Genomic DNA, 19,228 nt, shown 5'->3' with positions numbered 1-19,228 from the left:
GTCTTGAACAGTTTAAACAAAACACAGGACTATGTAGCACTTTAAAGACTAACAAGATGGTTTATTAGGTGATGAGCTTTCGTGGGCCAGACCCACTTCCTCAGATCAAATAGTGGAAGAAAATAGTCACAACCATATATACCAAAGGATACAATTAAAAAAAAAAAGTGAACACATACGAAAAGGACAAATCAAATTTCAGAAAACCATCTTGTTAGTCTTTAAAGTGCTACATAGTCCTGTATTTTGTTTCAGCTACACCAGACTAACACGGCTACATTTCTATCACTATTGAACAGTTTAGTATCTGCAAATTTTACTACCTCACAGTTTACCCCTTTCTCTACATTATTTTTAAATAAGTTGAATAGGATGGGTCCCAGGACAGGCCCTTGGGGGACCCCACTAGTTACCTCTCTCCATTCGGAAAACTGACCATTTATTCCTGCCCCTTGTTTCCTGTCTTTTTGTTGTGCTTAAAAGAAGCACCCGGGATCTTTTTCTGAGGGATAAGGCAACACGCCACATTTATTGAACATACATGGATCAATCAATATTTATTACACTCATGCACTCTCTCTCACACACAAGTACACCCCATCTTGTTGTTACCAAAAGTTGCTCCCCCTAACTGCACTGGCCAGGTGAGTTAGATGGGAGAGGGTGGAGCCGGGCTTCTGCCAATCTGGATCGATGCTCCCATGTTGACAAGAGGAAAACCCAGGGTCCTTCTGCAAGATGCCTCCTATTTATCCCTCTCATGCAGCCAATTAGTCATCACCTTGCCTTTCTTGATGCTGCTTCAAAGAGAGTTCTTCCCAGACGCGTCTGGGCTGTCCGCTGCCCGCGTGTTCCGCCGCTTTGCTCCCAGTCCCCCTGGTCTGCAGACCAGGGAGAGGGGGAGCAAAGCAGAGCAAAGCCGCAGAGCCCGAGGGCAGCAGGACAGCCATGGCGCGTCTGGGCTGTCCCGCTGCCCCCGTGCTCCGCGGCTTTGCTCCGGACGCCTGTGGTACAGCAGCTGGGGCGCTGCCGGTTGGTCCCGTAGCGCCGCTCTGGCCGCTACTGGACCAACCCGGCAGCACCCCAGCTGCTCTGACCCAGGAGTCCTGATTCAGCCACTGCTGGTCAGTTTCAGCAGCGGCTGAATCAGGACGCCTGGGGCAGAGCAGCTTGGGTGCTGCTGGGTTGGTCCAGTAGCGCCGAGGAGCGGCGGCGCTACTGGACCAACCCAGCAGCACCCCAGCTGCTCTGCCCCAGGCATCCCCAAGTCAGCTGCTGCTGAAACTGACCAGCGGCTGACTACAGGAAGCCCCTGCCCCGGGCTTCCCAGAATCAGCCGCTGATCAGTTTCAGCAGCAGCTGACTTGGGGATGCCTGGGGTTCTTAAGTTGAATCTGTATGTAAGTCAGAACTGGCGTCCAGATTCAGCCGCTGTTTGTGCAAGAGGGCTTTTGTGCAAGAGGGCTTTTGGCCGAATGGGAGCAGCATAGTATTTCTGCAAGAACACTGACAATCTTACATGAGATCGTCAGTGTTCTTGAGGAAATTCAAGCAGCCAGTGTAGACAGCTGACAAGTTTAACTGCAAAAGCAGTTGCTTTTGCGGAAAAACTTGCCAGTCTAGACGCAGCCTATGATTAATTTCACATTACTTGTAGCAACTTAACTCCCAGTAGCACTGGAAATCATCGTTACCGAGCAGCGGCTATTTACTAATGTGGTTCCTTGAAACAGGCTTGGCTCCCCTCACACTTCAAATTGTGCAAACTAGAGATGTGTTTCTTTAAAGTCATATCAGAACTACCATCAGAGTAACTGTATGGCTCTGTAAGAAAAAAACAACAACAAAACAAAACACCCAACCCACCAAACCAGTGTTTATAAACAGGAGAGAGTTGTGCTCATAAAACTAAACAGTGCAGCAATTTTAGTGTGACTAAGATGTCATGCGGCTGTACCAAGTACAATGAGGTTTTGAAGCTATTACGCTATAGTACAGTTTTTGCAATGCCTTGTGCGGTTCAGATAGTTCAGTCACACCCAGAGACGCGCTCATAAACATGTAGGCCACTGTTGGAAGACAGACAGGATATGGGGCTAGATTGACGTTAGTAGGGCCGTTCTTATGTTCTAGCACTCCTAGAACCCTAGGGCTGGCAGAGACCTCAGGAGTCATCGAGTCCAGCCCCCTGCCCAAAGCAGGACCGACCCAACTCAATCATCCCAGCCAGGGCTTTACAACCTCTAGGGATGGAGATTCCACCCCTCCCTCGGGAACCCAGCCCAGCGCGTCCCCACCCGCCTAGGGAAATCGTTGTTCCTAATCTCCAGCCTACACCTGCCCCTCTGCAGCCTGACTAAGCGCGGATGCTCCTGATGCGCATGTAAAGTGTCTGCAGAACCGTGTCCGTTCCCCCAAGAGCAAAGGCCACGGGGATGTTTCGTGGCCGCGTGGCCCAGCAGCAAGTCAGCAACGGCCCCGTGCTTCGGTCCGCCCAGGGGATCCCCCGTCCTGGGGAGTTCTGCAGATGTGGGGCTGGGCACAGGGCTCTCCGCAGCTGTGCGCCCCCCCCCCCTCCGCACGTGGGGCTCGCTCCTGTGCGGCAGCGTGACGGGGCGCGACTCGCACCTCGCAGCACCGTGCAGAGCGGGGGGAGGGGGCGGGCTCCCCGGGCGGCGGGGGGGGCAGCAAGGGGCGCGGCCCCCAGCCCGCCACGAGGGGGCGGGGCCAGTGGAGCAGAGGGGGCGGGGCCGAGCCCCCCCCCCCCCCCCCGCACAAGGGCGCGCAGCCCGGCTGCCCTTTGTCTGCGCGACACTGGGGGGGGGGGGGGGCGCCATGTGACCCGAGCCTGCCCGGGGAGGGGCGGCCCCGCCCCTCTCAGGTGACGCCACGCCCCGAGCTGGCGGCGGGTGAGGAGTCAGGCTGCCTGGCCCTTTAACTAGGCCCCGCCCACGCTCCCGGCGGCAGGCCCCGCCCCCTCCCCGCCGCGCGCTCCACGTCACCAGTCCCCGTACGGCCGCTTCATGTCGTCACCGCGTCGGCGCAGCCCCTGCCCGCCGTGGGCCCGAGAGGCCGGAGCCAGGCGCGCCGCCGCGGAGCCGCCGGCCGGGCTGAGCGGGGGAGGGGCGGCGGGCGCGCGCGTAACGGCCGCGTGGCGCGGGGGGGCGGCGGGCCGGGCCGGGCCATGGCCCCGCGGCTGCAGCTGGAGAAGGCGGCCTGGCGCTGGGCCCAGACCGTGCCGCCCGAGGCCGTGACGCAGGAGCACGTCGAGGCGGCCTATCGCATCGGCCTGGAGCCCTGCCAGCGCGGCGTGTGCAGGTACCGCCCCGCCCGCAACGGCCGCCGCGCGCCCCCCACCCCCCCGCGGAATGGTTCGGCCCGGCCAGCGCCCCCGGAGCCGCGCGCGGTGGGCCAGCCCGGCCCCGCCCCCTTTCCCGGCCCCGCCCCCTGTGGAACCCGCCGCCTGCCCAGCCGCCCCTCCCCCGCCTCGGGAGGAGAACCCGGAACCGTCGAGGCATCCCGGCCAAGAGCATGTAGCGCCCTTGAAACCCTGGCCAAGTCCTGGGCTTCCCGGCATCCTCCGGCGAGGAGTTCCGCAAGTCAACCACAAAACTTCCTTTTGTTCCTTTGAAGTGTTCTATCACTGGGTGCCCTCTCCTCCTGGTGTGGGAACTAGTCAGTAACTTCCCCTTACTCACGTTTTCCACACCCGTCAGGATGTTTTTTTATAGATCTCTCTCCTATTCCCCCCCCCCGGCTTGTTCCATCAGCTCCTCCCCTTTCCTGGCTAAGAGCTGCCCCTGGTCCTGCACCCATCACGCATGGGCAGCAGGGCACTGCCTGTCAGTGTCTCCTCACTGTATTTGCAGAAGGAACTGCAGAGGGAACCCGAACTGCTTGGTGGGGATCGGGGAGCATGTGTGGCTGGGAGAGATTGATGAAAATAGCTTTCACAATATTGACGATCCAAACTCTGAACGCAGGAAAAAGGTAAAAGAAACTCATTTGTTGTCATTCAAACTGTAGCTCTGCTTTGGCAAATGCTTTTCCAGTTGAGTTTACATATGCGCTGAAGTGTTTGTCCATCAGCGGTCAGTATTGAAGAACCATCTTCCTCAAATAAAAAAAAGAGTAGTCCTGTGGCACCTTAGATTTAAAAATATATACACACAATATCATGAGTTTTCATGGGCAAAACCCACTTCTTCAGATGAGTTGAGTGGGTCTTACCTGCAAAAGGTCATGATTCTGTGTATATTTGTTAGCCTCTAAGAGGGCTACTCATTGCTTTTAAAGTTACAGACTAACATGGCTACCCCTCAGAGACAGTTTCCTCAAAGAACACCATAATGACTGGATTCCTACTGCTGGATTTCAGCTCCATAGCATCAGTCTTGAATTCCCTTAGCTTTCAAAGAGTTGAAGCACTACCTGTTGATTCCCCATCTGAGCCCCTCTTTCAGTGCCTCTGTGCCATAGAGCATTCAGTTTCCTTGATGAGCAGACTGGAGAGAGTTCTCTACATTCTAAGTATAAGGGATAGCCAAAGAGGATGAGAAGTTTGTAATGCTTTCCTTCAGAGTTAGGAAACAGGACCGAGAAGTATAAATTAGGGATGTTAAGTTGCGTTTAATCAACTAATGGACTAGTTGATCGAACTTCCCTTGGCTAGTTGATAAGGGGGGAAACTGGCAGCTCTTAGTACATTTAAAAAGCAGAGGCCCAGCATGTGGGACTGGGTGCTAGCCATGAATCAGCTGATTCCCAGCTCGTGCCTGCTCTTCCTCCCCTACGGAGATGGTGTTGGGGGGACGGGGACCGCCACTACTCAACTATCCGATAAGATGATACTAGTATAAATGGAATCAGATGATCTGTGCAGGTAAGCAGAATTACAGATGAACAGTTGTCAATTTGGTGACACCATCTTGATTGGATTTATAGTGTTGGAGACTGAGAAGCTTGAAGGAAAACTTCTTAAACTTGCAGCGCCGGTGCCAATAACTAGATACGTACTCGCTAAAAGCAGTTGTGTAGAAAGAGCCTAACTGATAGTCAGTTTTATTAATCGCTCCTTTTACAGCAGGAATTATTTCATATAATGTTTTCTGTTTTACGTTAGAACGCTTTTGTAGGCCTAACAAACCTTGGAGCCACGTGCTACGTCAACACTTTCTTGCAGATGTGGTTTCTTAACTTGGAGCTTCGTCAGGCACTTTACTTGTGTCCAAGCACCTGCAGTGAATATGTCACTGGTGAAGGCATCCCAAAAGACAGAGGTTAGTAGAAGGTCACAGCATCTCCGAAGTCTTTGTCTTGTTATAAGCAAAAGTTGCTTTTGTTATCTATAGAGAAGCTCAGTGTATTCAAATGAGCTGCTATTAAATTTTGTTAACCTCATGGTGCGAAATCATTATCTGCTTTATACAGTGAAACGTAAGCAATAGCAAAGCGAATAGAGAGGAAAAGCTAGAAGAAATCTAAATTCTCATGTTTTAAAACATTGTTCTATCAGGAAGGCTACGTTTACACTGTCAGCTTCTTGCGTAAGAATGCTTTTGCGCAAGAGTTCTTGTACAAAAACTCTTCCACAAGAGAGTGTCTACAGTGCCACGTGCTTTTGCTCAAGAGCATCCATGGCAATGTAGACGCTCTCTTCCGCAAGAAAGCTCTGATGGCCATTTTAACCATAGGGGCTTCTTGCGCAAGAAATTCATGTTGCCGGTCTACACTGCTCTCTTCTGGAAGAGCTCTTGCACAAGAGGGCTTATTCCTCGGGGGGAAGAGGAATCACTCTCCCGGAAGAAGCCCTGTTTTACAACGCTATACTGTAAATTTACTTCCGGAAGAACGCTTGTGCAGTGTAAACAGCCAGCAAGTTTTTGCGGAAGAACGACTGTTCTTCCACAAGAAGCTGCCGGTGTAGACGTAGCCAAATTGATTTGGATTAGAAAGAAGTTTCCCCCCGTACGCAAACTTAATGAGAGAACATCAATACGACATAAAGGAAATTACATAGAAAAATCTGGCATTGACCACTGTTGGTGCCAGAATAATGCTTTCGACTGTTTGCCCCAGATTATCAGTGACCCATATTTTTTGTTTAGCATGCTCTAGGTGTGCTTTGCAGGTAACATGGCTTAATGGTTCTCGGCTTTCTATTGTTCACCATGGATTATTGCATTGTAATACATGTCTTACCAGGCTGCTTAAACCAAATAAAATGAATATCTGGCCATTTTCTGTGCTATGCTAATTTTAGCATGTCTCTATCAAATGAAGTTGAGTTACTCAGATGGGGTGCTTGAAAGCAACAAAATACTGTGGAAAACTTTGATAACTTCTTTTATACACTTAACTAATATCTGAAGGGCATTCTCCTCTTACTGACAGTTGGCTGTGGTACTTTGGGAAAAGTAGCACAGTCTAAAATGGGAAAACCTGTCTTTTTAGTGCTGTGACTTTATGATTCCTAATTTAACCCATTTTAGATGTCATGACAGTTTATAATCTGATCTGTAAACATGAACAGCTTGGATTTTTAACATCAAGATGTATGTTAAAAGTTTTGTCCATTGACTAGCAAAAAGTAACTTTCCTCCCTAAAACAACAAGAAGTCTAGTGGCACCTTACAGACTAACAATTTTATTATGGCAAAAGCTTTTGTGAGTTGCATCGCACTCCATTAGGTGCATGAAGTGAAAGAAAAGAAACAGCTGGTAGGGATACATTGATGGGAGTCTAATGAATTGAGTTGCAACTCACAAAAGCTTATGTCTTAAAATTGTTAATCTTTAGGGTGCCACTGGACTCTTTGTTTTTTGCTGAAACAGACTAACATGGATACCTCTGAAACTTACTCTACTTGGAATGGCTTTAATTTTCTCCTTTATTTTTTCTGAGGAAAAAAAATACTTGCTGAACACTAATTTGAGCATTTTTTTCAATAGATTATGAACCCCGGACAATTTGTGAACATCTTCAGTACTTGTTTGCGTTGTTACAGAACAGTAATAGAAGATATATCGATCCCTCCGGGTTTGTTAAAGCACTAGGCTTGGATACAGGACAACAACAGGTATTCTTGAGATATTTAAACTTGATGAGCTTTCCTTTTGAACAAATTGGGCATAGTGGAATATTTGTCCTGTACCAGAGCATAAAAGCCTGTGGACTGGATTGTCAGTAGGTATAAATTGGTATTGTTTGGTAGATTTCGTTGGAGCTGTGGTGGTTTACACCCTGAGGAACTTAACGCTAAACTTAAATTGAAACAATTGACTAAAATCATGCTGTCTTATTTGCTTGTGCTTCTGCTTTTCTGTTGTTTGACTTGAGCTATCCTGTAAACAGGCGTAATTTGTATTTGTTTGCTGAGACAATGCAAGACAGTGCCATGCTGCGTTTCAGAGAGGTGTGAGAAACCCATAGTGGAGCCACACTTGGGTGATGGTTTTTTCCTAGAGGTCATTTTACAATTAAGATTGGCAACTGTGTTCTGGGATTTTTAAAACTAAATGCCGCAAAACATTTATCTGGGGAGATAAATGATGGTGTTAAACAGTGAGTGAGTATTGTTACATAAGAATGCCTAGACTGGATCAGACCCATGGCCCATTTAGACCAGTATCCTGTCCTCCACCAGAGGCCAAGGCCAGATGCTTCAACAGGAATGAAAAGTACAGGGAATCATCAAGTGATCATCCACTCTCAGCTTGTGGCAAGCAGATGTTAGGGACATTCAGAGCATGGTGGTATTTCCCTGCCCGTCCTGGCTAATAGCAGTTGCTGGACTTTGTTAGTTCTTATTTTGAACCCTGTTATAGTCTTGACCTTCACTGCATCAACGACTTGTATAGGTTGACTGGGTGTGTGTTGTGTGAATAAATATTTCCTTTTGTTTGGTTTAAACCTGGTGCCTAATAATAATTTCATTTGGTGACCACTGCTGCTTGTGTTATCTCTAGCAAAATATACTCCATTCCCTAACAAAGGAGGATTAATATGCTTCAACCTACTGTGTGCTGTTTTTACAACATATAAAATTATCTTAAAAAAAAAAAACCCAAAATCTGTCAGTGATATTTGAGTATTTTGTGGGGGAAAAGATCGGCTCACGATGTGGAGTTAAATAAGAACAATGGGATTTGTACAGTTAATGAGCCACTCCTATTGTTCAGAATCCTGCAAATTGCAGTGCAGAAGTCAAACGCTTCTTAGATACCAGGACTCTGCCCAATTTAAGTCATGCTGCTATTTTCATGTTGTACATCTTAAACTGCCTTTTTAGTCAAGTTCAGTTTTCTCTTAGCCCTCTTGACTTTGTATTCATCATGCCTCTTACCAAATTACATGGAAAATGGGTATGAGTCTCCATTGCTGACACAATTTCAAGTATATTAGAGAGGTAGGTTCTGACTCTGTTTTGAGTTACAATATATTAACATGTATTGGTGTTTTGTTCTAGGATGCACAGGAGTTTTCAAAGCTATTCATGTCACTGCTAGAGGATACTTTGTCTAAACAAAAAAACCCAGATGTACGGAACATTGTCCAAAAGCAGTTTTGTGGAGAATATGCATATGTCACTGTGTAAGTAGTTGATCTGATTCTCTGTTGGTGCTGTCTTGCTCAGTGTTTCCCTCTTGTTCTGGTCCCCTTTCTTCAAATATTAAAGTTTTTTTTCGGGGGGGAGCGGGGAATGGGAAGAGAAGGGTATGAGTTTCAAGGAGCCTTTCTCTTTAAATTTGTAGTAGAAGGGAAGTAACTTAAATGTTTAAACTTAATATTCAGTTATTTTAAAGTTATTCTTTATTTTAAAGTACTTCAAAGTAGGAATAAGATCCTCCGGAAAAGGGCACTTTTTCCGGAGGATCGGGACCAGTGTAGACGCTCTTTTCCGGCTTTTTTAAAAGCCGGAAAAAAGCGGCGGACATTTTTATTTAAATGCCGCGGGGGATATTTAAATCCCCCGCGCATTTCCCTACTACGACTCATGAAATTTACATGCCCCTTCCGGAAAAGGGGCCAGTGTAGACGTAGCCAGTGTGTTGGAGATCATTTAGTCTGGTCTCTCTCCTAGTTTAACAATCAGAGGAAGAACTTGAATGGTAAAGTTTTCTGATGGTTAAATGACTGACGGTTTAAGCTTTGTACTGACCTAGCTTAATTCATGTTTTATTCTAGCTGTAACCAGTGTGGCAGAGAGTCCAAACTCATATCCAAATTTTATGAACTGGAGTTAAATATCCAAGGGCACAAGCAATTGACAGACTGTATCACGGAATTTCTTAAGGTACCAACTCCCATGGAATCATACTGTTTCTGTAGCACCCACAAAGCATTAATCTCCTTGCTAATATTAAGTGTCTCCCCACCCCTTTTTTGGGGGGGGGGAGGGGAGTGCTGTAATTCTCAGCAGGTGTCACGGCAAAGTTAATGGTCAGAGCTTTGAATCTACTAAGGGGGTTGACCAGAGTAACAACTTGAGTTTTCTATCCTAAATGTGGGCCCAGTCCTGGATTCTTAGTTCACATATAACTCCTTATGAAGTCAGAGAGAGAGGAGTGTGGTAGGGGCGGTATAGTGACAATTAAAGAGACCTCTAAAAAAATCAAACCTGTCTGAAAATATTTTGGCTAAAGTGACTGGAGCAGAAAGAAGAGAGTGTATTTCTCAGTTTGCTTTTAGTTCCTAGTACTCTGTATTGGTCATTTCCTTGCTTCATAGGCTTGTCAACTGTAGAGGCTTTTTTTTTTTTTTTAAACCTAAAATATTTTCAGGTGGCTCAGGAGAAGCAGTAGCATCATCTGTATCATTTAGCATATTTTTAAAATTTGACTAGAACAACTTCATGATATTTAAGGTTTAAATTGTGAAAGTCTCACGGATCATATCTTGTTGAATACGAGATATTGTTGTTCTTCCAGTAAGGAACGTATCTTAGTTTTTCTTAAATTGCTGTTAGGTGGATACAAGTCTTTGAACTCAGGGTGACAAGATTCATGGTATCGTTGCAGGTTTGTTTTCTTTAACACAGTGATAGTCTTTTGACAAAGAAGACACATCGCTTTTCCATTTATCTGCAAAAGCCAATTCTATCTCCCAAACAGGGTTGAAAACCCTGTGTTCAACAAGTGTCTCTTCTTCGCCATTTTTAATGCTTCTTTTTTAAAAGAAAATTGTATACCAGTGTTTTGGGTGTTTAGCTTAAAGTTTTAGGCTGTGCGTTTCTTGGAGTGATTTTACTGTAAAAAGAAAAGTTTCCAAGACAGAGCGCTCCAACGTGTAGCGGGCGGGGAGCTGGGCAAGTCAGGCCAGACACGAGGCAAAAAGGACAGATGCCCCAGAGCCCCATCCTGGATTGCCAGCAGGGCTGATGTCCCCACGTGGGAGTCCGTCGCTCCATGTGGGGCGGAGGCAAGGCTTCCGAGCTGCAGCACCAGACCCAAACTTGGCTAGTGTGAGCCATTGAGCACCTCTCAGGCTTTGCCCACAAGGCTAAGCAGCCACTTCCCACAATGCCCCATGTTCCTGGCACCTCCTGTCTGGGGGCTAGAAACACCAACTCTCTGTACCTGTCTGTGCCAGCCCATCTGCTTCCATCTTTTATGGCTCACCCTGCCTGTGAGACGCTTTGCCACTGTGGAACGTGTTCCCAGTGGAGCCCGTGTTCAAAGGATTTCATCTGTGGGCCACGTGTTGAGCCCCGCGTAAACCCAAACTGCCCCGTGGGCCACAAACAAGTGTGACAAGTAGCCCAGATCTAAGGGTGCTTGGGCCTGCCGTGAGGGCAGAGGACTGCACTCAAGGTCTCTTCTAGTTCTAGTGTTCTATGATGAATGTTGCACTCTAACATGTACTGACTTTTCTTATTCTCTTGGTCAGGAAGAAAAGTTAGAAGGAGACAATCGCTACTTTTGTGAAACTTGTCAGAGTAAACAAAATGCAACAAGGAAGATCAGGCTGCTTAGTCTTCCGTGTACACTCAACTTGCAGCTGATGCGTTTTGTGTTTGATAGGTAAATAGCCTAACCTGTGTGTGGTATAAACATAGGAAGGATATAGGTCCCTAGAAATGCCTGTAGTATCTTCCTCTGTTTTGGCTTTCATTTCAAACAACTTGATTCTATTCAAGTCTGAATTGAGTTAAATGTTATGAATTTGAGCATTTGTGCACTTATCTTTTGTGAAGTTCATTTAAATACCCAGTAATCTCATCTATTAAAATACCATTACAGTTTGCAAATTAAAATTTTAAATACTCAAAAAGATGTTTACTCTTTGCTGCACTGAATACTTAAGTCCTGTAACTTTTTTTTTTTTTTTAATAGACAAACTGGCCATAAGAAAAAGTTGAATACTTATATTGGCTTTTCTGAATTGCTTGATATGGAACCTTTTATGGAACAAAAAGGTAAACTACATACAAAATATCAATTTAATAATTGTACCACTAGAGCTATTAGCTTCCAGTAATCAGTGTCTTGCCTGAACCTGCCCTCTATCTGTAGCCATCTACAATGGGTATGCAAATAAGTCTCTTGTGGCTCTTAACCTTGTTGTTTAAAATGGAAGGGATGCTTAAGCGGTGTTTGTCCTCATTTGTGAAACCAGCAGTTGAGATTAGGTACTTTAACAAAAAATCCTAAATTTTCAAATTGTTGAACTCAGATCTGTGACTTAATGCAGACAGCACAGTGTCTGTGCTATAGGGGGAAAGATGTTGGTTTTTGGATACATCTTGTATAAAAGTCTTAATACAGTTCTTAGAAGAGCTTTTTTGCTGTGTAGATGTATCAGATATTCAAGTCCTGGGTTTCTGTAGATTAAAGGTGCCTCTTCTCTTTTAGATGGCGTCTCTGTATATGAACTTAGTGCCGTCCTTATACACCGTGGGGTGAGTGCGTACTCTGGTCACTACATTGCTCACGTGAAAGACCCACAGACTGGGGAATGGTACAAGTTTAATGATGAAGACATAGAAAAGATGGAGGGGAAGAAACTACAACTGGGGATTGAGGAAGATCTAGGTAAAACCTTTAAGTTGTGAGTGCCCTTTTAAAATAACTCTTTTCCCCAAAAACGTGGAGGATAAATCGTTTGCCCTGATAACCTATATTGAGTAATTTGCAGTCATAAGGATAACTAATGAAATTGCAACTTGATGAGTTGCAGTTAATTTTTACGCCAATCCCATCTGATTGTTGAATGTCTTACAGGTCTGGTGGTGATTGACTTCACTTCATGTCATATTACAATCTATAAAAGACCTGTACCATGCGTGTCACCTAGACGAGGCTGGAATGAGTGACGGGAGAGGGATTGTTTGATGATTCCCTATTCTGTTCACTCCCTCTGGGGCATCTGGCATTGGCCACTGTCTGCAGACAGGACATTGGGCTAGCTGGACCTTTGGTCTGATCTTCGGCTGTTCTTGTGTTCTTATGATTTGTTTTAAAAATGGTTAACTTGCATATCAGTAAAATGTATGCAAAGCTGTTTCTTGCCAAACCAGCACTCAGAATGGGGCTTTATTTTTAAACAGCAAGATCATTTTTAGTTACTATTTGTATTTTTACTTCCTCTGAGAAGTTTTTAACAACTTTTTTTGAAAGGGGACTGTAAAATTTTCATGAATCTCAAAAACAACATTTTTGGGAGCAAAACCTATGACATTGTTTTTGTCACTTTATTTCCCCTCTTCCCACTCCCCTTTCCAAAAACCTCTGTGTATGTTTTGGTCTTGACTTCCCTGAATTTGCTGAAGAGCTTCAGCTTGATTTGCTTGCAGCTGCTGTTACAGAGCTTTGCGCTCTAAACTAACAGTGTTTGGATCTGCAAAGGCCCATGTCTGTGAGTAACTTCAGTGAGTCAGCACAGTGCTCCCTACCTGTTTATAGATCAGACAGAAAACTGCAAGAAGCATTTAAAAGTCTCCATTCTGGTGCCCGAACAAACCCGGGGAAGTGTAAGACCATATTTTTCTCATATAAAAAGCAAGCAGAATAATTCCTTTTCAAAAAGCTGAGACTGTGTTTATACAAAGTCAGGTTTTTTAAAAACACTGACTAACTTAAAGGCCCTTAGTTTTGTGACAGAGCACCATAAACATGTACTTTAGGATTTTTTTAATCCTGATCTATAACTTGTTCTAAGGCTTCTCCAGAAGAAGCTCAGAAAACAACCCCAAAAATGTTCAGATCGCTCTCCTGTTTTCTCCCCCTTCTGCTGTCCCTCCCCCACTTCCTCCATGTCCACACCACTCTGATTTTTCTTAGCTTTGCTGCTTGTGGCTGGTAAACTTAGTTGTGAAGAGCATGTACTTGAACTCACTAGAACTGTGACTTTTGTCACTCTTAGGCTATGTCTACAGTACTCCCTCTTGCGCAAAAATATGCAAATGAGGCAAAGCGTGGAATATCACTGCACCTCATTTGCATAATTAATTAGGCTCCGTTTTTGCATAAAACCCCCATCTTATGCAAGAGCCATTCTTCCTGAAAAAATACGGAGGAATGGCTGTTGCTCAAGAGGGGGTTTTGTGCAAAAAGGAGCCTTGTAGACGGCTCCTTTTTGCGCAAAAGCCTCTTGCCCAAAAATGGAGCCTCATGAATTATGCAAATGAGCAGGGCTCGACAAATCGCTGATTCTACTCACCCATGGCGAGTAGATTTCAGCTAGTCACTCCGTGCGCCCCATTCACTGGCGCTGTGCGCATGCGCAGTGCGGCGCTGGAAAGTAGCTCTTGCCACAGTTTGTCAAGCCCTGCAAATGAGGCACAGCGATACTCCACGCTTCGCCTCATTTACGTATGGTGTTTTTTGCACGAGAGGGCAGTGTAGACATAGCCTTAGTGTGTGAGTGATGAAATTGACCCTCAACAAAACCATGTCAAATCCCAAAACATAGAACAGTGGTTTTCTTTGATCTTCTGTTGGCCTCATGGTAACTCCTTAGTTTACTTGTAACAGCAGGTTAAAACATTATTAAGGCAAGGTCCCCCAAAGAAATCAGTAGGGCTGCCTGTGTTCAGAAAGTTAACATGTTGATTAATTTTTATGGTCTTGGAGTTTTCATGTGCAAAGAGTTTTATAAATACAAACTTTGTTCAGTGTGTTAGTGATTTCCCAGGTCCTCCCAAGACCTGAGTTTGAGGTTCTTTCTCCTGTCAGAACAGAAGCCATCCCAAACACATACAGCAGGTATTAGAGATCTGCTGAAGGGAAACACTCCTAACTCTGGCCCTACGGGAATGAAAGGGGGCAGATTTATAAATAAAATATATATAGCTGGAGGGCTAAGCATTTGTGGACCCCATCATTGTAATACTGGAATTTCCCAAGAAATAACAATATATGCTTATAGTGTTTTCCATGTGCTATATTAAAGGTTTGATTATAAGCAGGTTTTTCTCTTATGTAAATAAAATCTCCACCTTTGTGGTTAAAATTGCAAATATGCATATTTTTGTAAATTTTCTTTTTTTGACAGGCTGAGATTAAGGTAGAATTACAGGTCCAGAAATGTTGGTTGGTATTTAGCCAAATTCCCAGTTCAAGGTAGCATTTGGAGCCAGTCCTGCACTTCGATATTTATAGATGTCATGCAGGGGGAAAGGAAACGTTTGTTTTATGCATTTAAATTCTCTGCATCCCAGTCTGGATAAGCATAGGGCACAGTTATTTGGTACATAATACTCAGGCTAAATTGCCTGCATTGCTTTGGAGAACAGTTTGGCAAGGTTGGAGTTTAGTGTGTATGTGTAAGGGAAGAACTGAAGTCAGATGTTTCACAATTTTCCCCACTAAAGGAGAATAAATATGTTGGAATGCATGTTCATTAGTTTTTGGCTTCTGTACCTCAGCAGAGCCGTCTAAATCTCAGACTCGTAAACCCAAGTGTGGGAAAGGCACTCACTGCTCTCGAAATGCTTACATGTTGGTGTACCGACTGCAAACACGGGAAAAATCTGTAACGGCAGAAGTCCCAGGTAAGTGAACTTTGACTCTTCAAACCAGACTCAGAAAGGCCTTGTAAGTCTTTTTGGGCCTGTTGCAGAGGGAAACGAGCACTTCCTCTTTCTGCAGCACTGAGTCCAGTAGAGTAAAAGTTTGCCTTAAATGATCCAACAGTTACTCCAGCAGTAAGCAGTCACTCCTGGTCCTGATACATGCACCAGCTGTACTGATATTCATTGCTATTTGGCCTGCTAAGTAGATACATAACTTTTTTAAACAATTAAGTTTTGCAGTGTATTCTTCCACTAGGGAAAAAGGAAAGTGTGGGGAGAGGGGGAGAACTATAAACATACCTTAGCTCTATGTTTAATGTATTTGTGTTGTAGTTCTTAACCATTTGTTTTCCATTCCTACTGTGCTGTCCTTTCAGCAGCAGTTTGGGCCCTTTGGCCAATCTTCTCTCTCTTACTAAAACATTTAGAATACTGGCAAGTTACCCCATTAGCTCTTCACTGCCGAGTGGAGTGTCTGAAAGGATCTCCCACCACAGTGGCAATGACAGTGACTGTATAAATGAGGGCAAGTTTACAACTTCACGCCCTAACCACTCGGTGTCCCGATCCCACCGGAACTCTGGTAACAGAATAGCTGTGAGAAGTCCTGCTGTGTGGTGCTAAATCCCTTTGCTACCTGCAGAGTCAGTGCACATCATCACAGAATGCCCAGCTGGCCAGTCCAGGTGGCTTTGTACGTAGTGCCTACAAATATTGGAATAAATTGCCAAGGGAGGTGGTGGAATCTCCCTCTCTGGAGATATTTAAGAACAGGTTAGATAGACTTCTGTCAGGGATGGTGTAGACGGAGCTTGGTCCTGCCTTGAGGGCGGGGGGCTGGACTCGATGACCTCTCGAGGTCCCTTCCAGTCCTATGATTCTATGATTCTATTATTCTAACCTGAGTCTCATTTAAATGTCTAAAGGTTAAGCATAAAGCTGCATAATGATGGCTAAAAAAGGCCAGTGGTGTATATAGTGTAACATGGGTAGGGTAGTGCTGGTGTTTGACAGGGGCTCAGTTGCTAAACTTCGCAAATAATTGTTACTTCTCTTAATGTGAACAAAAGGCATAAAACATGTAAAAGTGCAGGCCATTCAGGGTTTTTCACTTAAATATTCATAGCCTATGTTAGCACTTCGGAGAGATGGGACGTGAGGAGTAGCTTTAATAATAATATTTGGAATCTATTGTCCTTTGACATAACACAGCACTATACGTAAATTGTAATTGGTGTTTCTGGAGGTGTTAATACTGTTTTGGGGAATGGTGTAAGACTCTAGAATGGATTGACTTGCCTAGAGCCACACAACAAGTCCTACTGACAGCAGGGTCCCATGAGTCATGGCCCCTTGTCTCTAGTCATTATGAATGCTACGTGAACAGTGAAAGGGTCAGCCTGAATGTCTTGAACTGTAGACACTGTCCCAAATATTTTAAGAACACTCTCTGAGACCCATCATGACACTGCATAAATATCTAAATGAAAATATCTGACTTGACTTAGTTTTTAATAAAATGCTAATTGTAAAATAAAACTTCACAGGAAATATTTTGTGCCTTGTTTATACCCCTCCTGTAAGGCAGTAGGCTGTCTACTGTCCTCTCCCCTTTCTCCTCTTTTCACTGTTGAATGGCCACTGAATCGGTTTTGTTTACACCCTCACCTACTTTTCCTCTTTTCCCACCCCTTTCACTTGTGAATTCCTGTCCCACATTTCCCATTTCTTCTGAAGTATCATATTTTATTTCATTGGTCACCCTCCCCTGTGACTTGCATCAGCAGCCCTTCAGTTGCCCCATCTGGTCCAGGGGCAGCCATTCCTGAAAATGCCAAGCTCGGAGCAGGTACTCCCAAGTGGGTACCTCTGCAGTTAATCTTCCCAACGTGTCACAAACTGTGCTTCTGAGCTCCCATGCCGGTTAAAAAGAAACAACAACAAAAAAGAAATTCCCCAGCCCTCTTCAGTGCAGTCCAACTTTCTGGCTTCCAATTGGCATGTAGGTCCAGTACAGTGAAAAGTTCTTTTAAAGCTTTGCTCACATACATAAAAGGTTCTTCTGACCCCAAAGGGCCAGCCAGTTTGGATCTTGCTTCCAGCTAACTCTTTGGTATCTAAAATGAAAGGTTTATTATAAAGAAAGAAAAGACAAGAGATGTTAAATGGTCAGTCACCTACATACAACAACTTCAAAGTTCATCAGATTCCCAGCAGAGCTGATGAGGCTGCAGGCTTGAAAGAACACTTCCGCAGCTTGGCTAGATCATTCAGTCCTTTGTTCAGAGCTTCCTTTATAGACCGGTTACTCCAGAGGTAGGAAGCAGGAATGAAGACAAAATGGAGAAGATGCCGTTTATATTCCTTTTGCCACATGGCTTCTACTTCCTTTGTCCCAAACACCAGCTGCCCTGCACATGTCTTAGAAGCCTTTGAGTTTTGACCAGCTCCTTCATGCCTTGCTGCATCTTAAGGTGCATCCCCCTCTCCCCCGCCTTTTCTCGGGTCAGTTGAGTAGCTGATGGGCCAACCAGCAAGCTAGGCAGTGCACCCCCATGCTGTCTGTGGGTGTCACCCAGAAGCACAGCACAAGCTTGTAATACAGACATGCATACATCTGCATAACCCAAAATACAAAGGTGATACAAACATAGAACTGAGATATGCCAGACTGCCTGCCAGAGAGGACAAACTCATTGCAATCTTGCAATATTAATATTTATAATATCCTCAAGTGTCCCCCAGATTCCATAGAGCATCACACCCTGCCTGTTCCCTCAGCCGCAGAAATTCTGCACTCATCCCAGAACCATGTAGCACCTAGATCATGCAAATCCTTGTTTCTGGCCTCTGTGGTAGGTGGCGTTAAGGATTCTGGTGTGCTACTGAGACTCAAGACTTAGATTTTTCTGCATCTTAGTAGGAGGAAATAGAGATTGCTCCAGAGAAATAGAGGAACAGCTACGGGACGTATTGGGTGCTGAGATGAGTGGGAGGCAAGAAAATGTAACTAGGTGCGTCAAAGACTAGTAGGAACATCCCTGAAACAGTCTGGTGGGCTCCTGATTTGCAGCCCTTCACTGTTACAGCAGTACAAAAATGGTCGCTCCTTAGCGTGACTATTAAAATAATAGTATGTTATTGGCAATCCTTTCAAATGTGAAAAGTATTTGTCATGCAGCAAAGGGTTTTGTTCTAAAATACTGCAAGTGTTACGTCCTCCAGAGTACCTTCTGTTGGGCCGCATTAAAGCATTTAACTTTAATCACCTATATTGGCGCACACACTGAACTGTAAATATTGGAGAGGAGGACTATCCAGGCACATGACTTTTACAAAGACTCTTTATTATTTGTATGAGGAAACCTTTGAAGTTCAGTGGTTGTTACCATTGGCTATTACTGCTCACTGGGGTAATTGGCATAACTGATTTAATTATGGCCTTTTTTAAGTTAAAGTAGGATTAGTGGTAGGTAATACTTCTGCTCTTTCTTTCTTTCTTTCTTTCTCCGCAGCTTTTTTGCAGGAGCTGGTTGAACGGGATAACTGCAAGTTTGAGGAGTGGTGTAATGAAATGGCAGATATGCGCAAACAGAGTGTGGTCAGAGGCAAAATCAAACATGAAGAGGTGAAGGAGCTCTACCAAAGGTTACCTGCTGAAGCTGGTCTGTAAGATATTTCTGGTTGTGTTTTGTTGTTAAGATTAGCACTGTAAATAAGTCCTACAACTAACCCCATTTCCCATTTTATGTATAAGATCAGCTAGTGGGTGTTGCTTCCCTTTTCCTCGTAGCCTTTTGTGTTCTGGTATTTGTGGTAGCAGGGTGTTGTAAAGGCAGTGGAAGAGAACATTCTCTACCACGCTCAGCTTGCTGCTACTATACATGTTAAAGTAGTTAAACAAGATTGCAAAGGTTTGAGTTTTTTTGCAAGCTTTAGCTTTAATTGACAAGTGCTTAATTTTCTCTAGGAGCCTTTCCCCAAAAGGTCATTCCTCTCTTTCTTCAAATACTCTGTTTGCTTCCAGATCATTAGTGCCACACTAATACACCCGCTCACATGATCCTGATCAGAGCACACCATTAGAAGTGTTTAGATGCTGTTAATGTCTCCTTCCCCCCAGGAGAGAAGGGCCTTTTTGACCAATACTAAGGCTACAGTAGATGATTCATGATCAGTGTTGCTTTCCCCATAACCCTTTCTGCCACAACCTA

General features: G+C 44.9%; 1 protein-coding gene across 2 annotated transcripts in view; it reads left to right on the top strand.

The window, feature by feature from the left end:
• The first annotated feature begins 3,042 nt into the window (after positions 1–3,042).
• Positions 3,043–19,228, top strand: part of USP48 (ubiquitin specific peptidase 48) — a 50,607-nt gene continuing 34,421 nt past the window's right edge. The window contains exons 1-11 of one of the 2 annotated variants that reach the window (XM_075906599.1): positions 3,043–3,318; positions 3,870–3,990; positions 5,123–5,279; positions 6,952–7,079; positions 8,469–8,593; positions 9,188–9,296; positions 10,889–11,022; positions 11,335–11,417; positions 11,854–12,033; positions 14,871–14,993; positions 18,530–18,679. In XM_075906599.1, coding sequence (XP_075762714.1) covers positions 3,185–3,318; positions 3,870–3,990; positions 5,123–5,279; positions 6,952–7,079; positions 8,469–8,593; positions 9,188–9,296; positions 10,889–11,022; positions 11,335–11,417; positions 11,854–12,033; positions 14,871–14,993; positions 18,530–18,679 — 1,444 coding nt within the window. In that variant the 5' untranslated portion in view covers positions 3,043–3,184. Of the gene's footprint in view, positions 3,319–3,869; positions 3,991–5,122; positions 5,280–6,951; positions 7,080–8,468; positions 8,594–9,187; positions 9,297–10,888; positions 11,023–11,334; positions 11,418–11,853; positions 12,034–14,867; positions 14,994–18,529; positions 18,680–19,228 lie in introns of both variants that reach the window. The other variant, XM_075906598.1, reaches the window with a different exon arrangement.

This window comes from Pelodiscus sinensis, chromosome 23 (genome assembly GCF_049634645.1).
Source record: "Pelodiscus sinensis isolate JC-2024 chromosome 23, ASM4963464v1, whole genome shotgun sequence".
Lineage (NCBI taxonomy): Eukaryota > Metazoa > Chordata > Testudines > Trionychidae > Pelodiscus > Pelodiscus sinensis.
The sequence above is the reverse complement of the archived record's forward strand: the minus strand, read 5'-3'. Positions and strand labels throughout refer to the sequence as shown.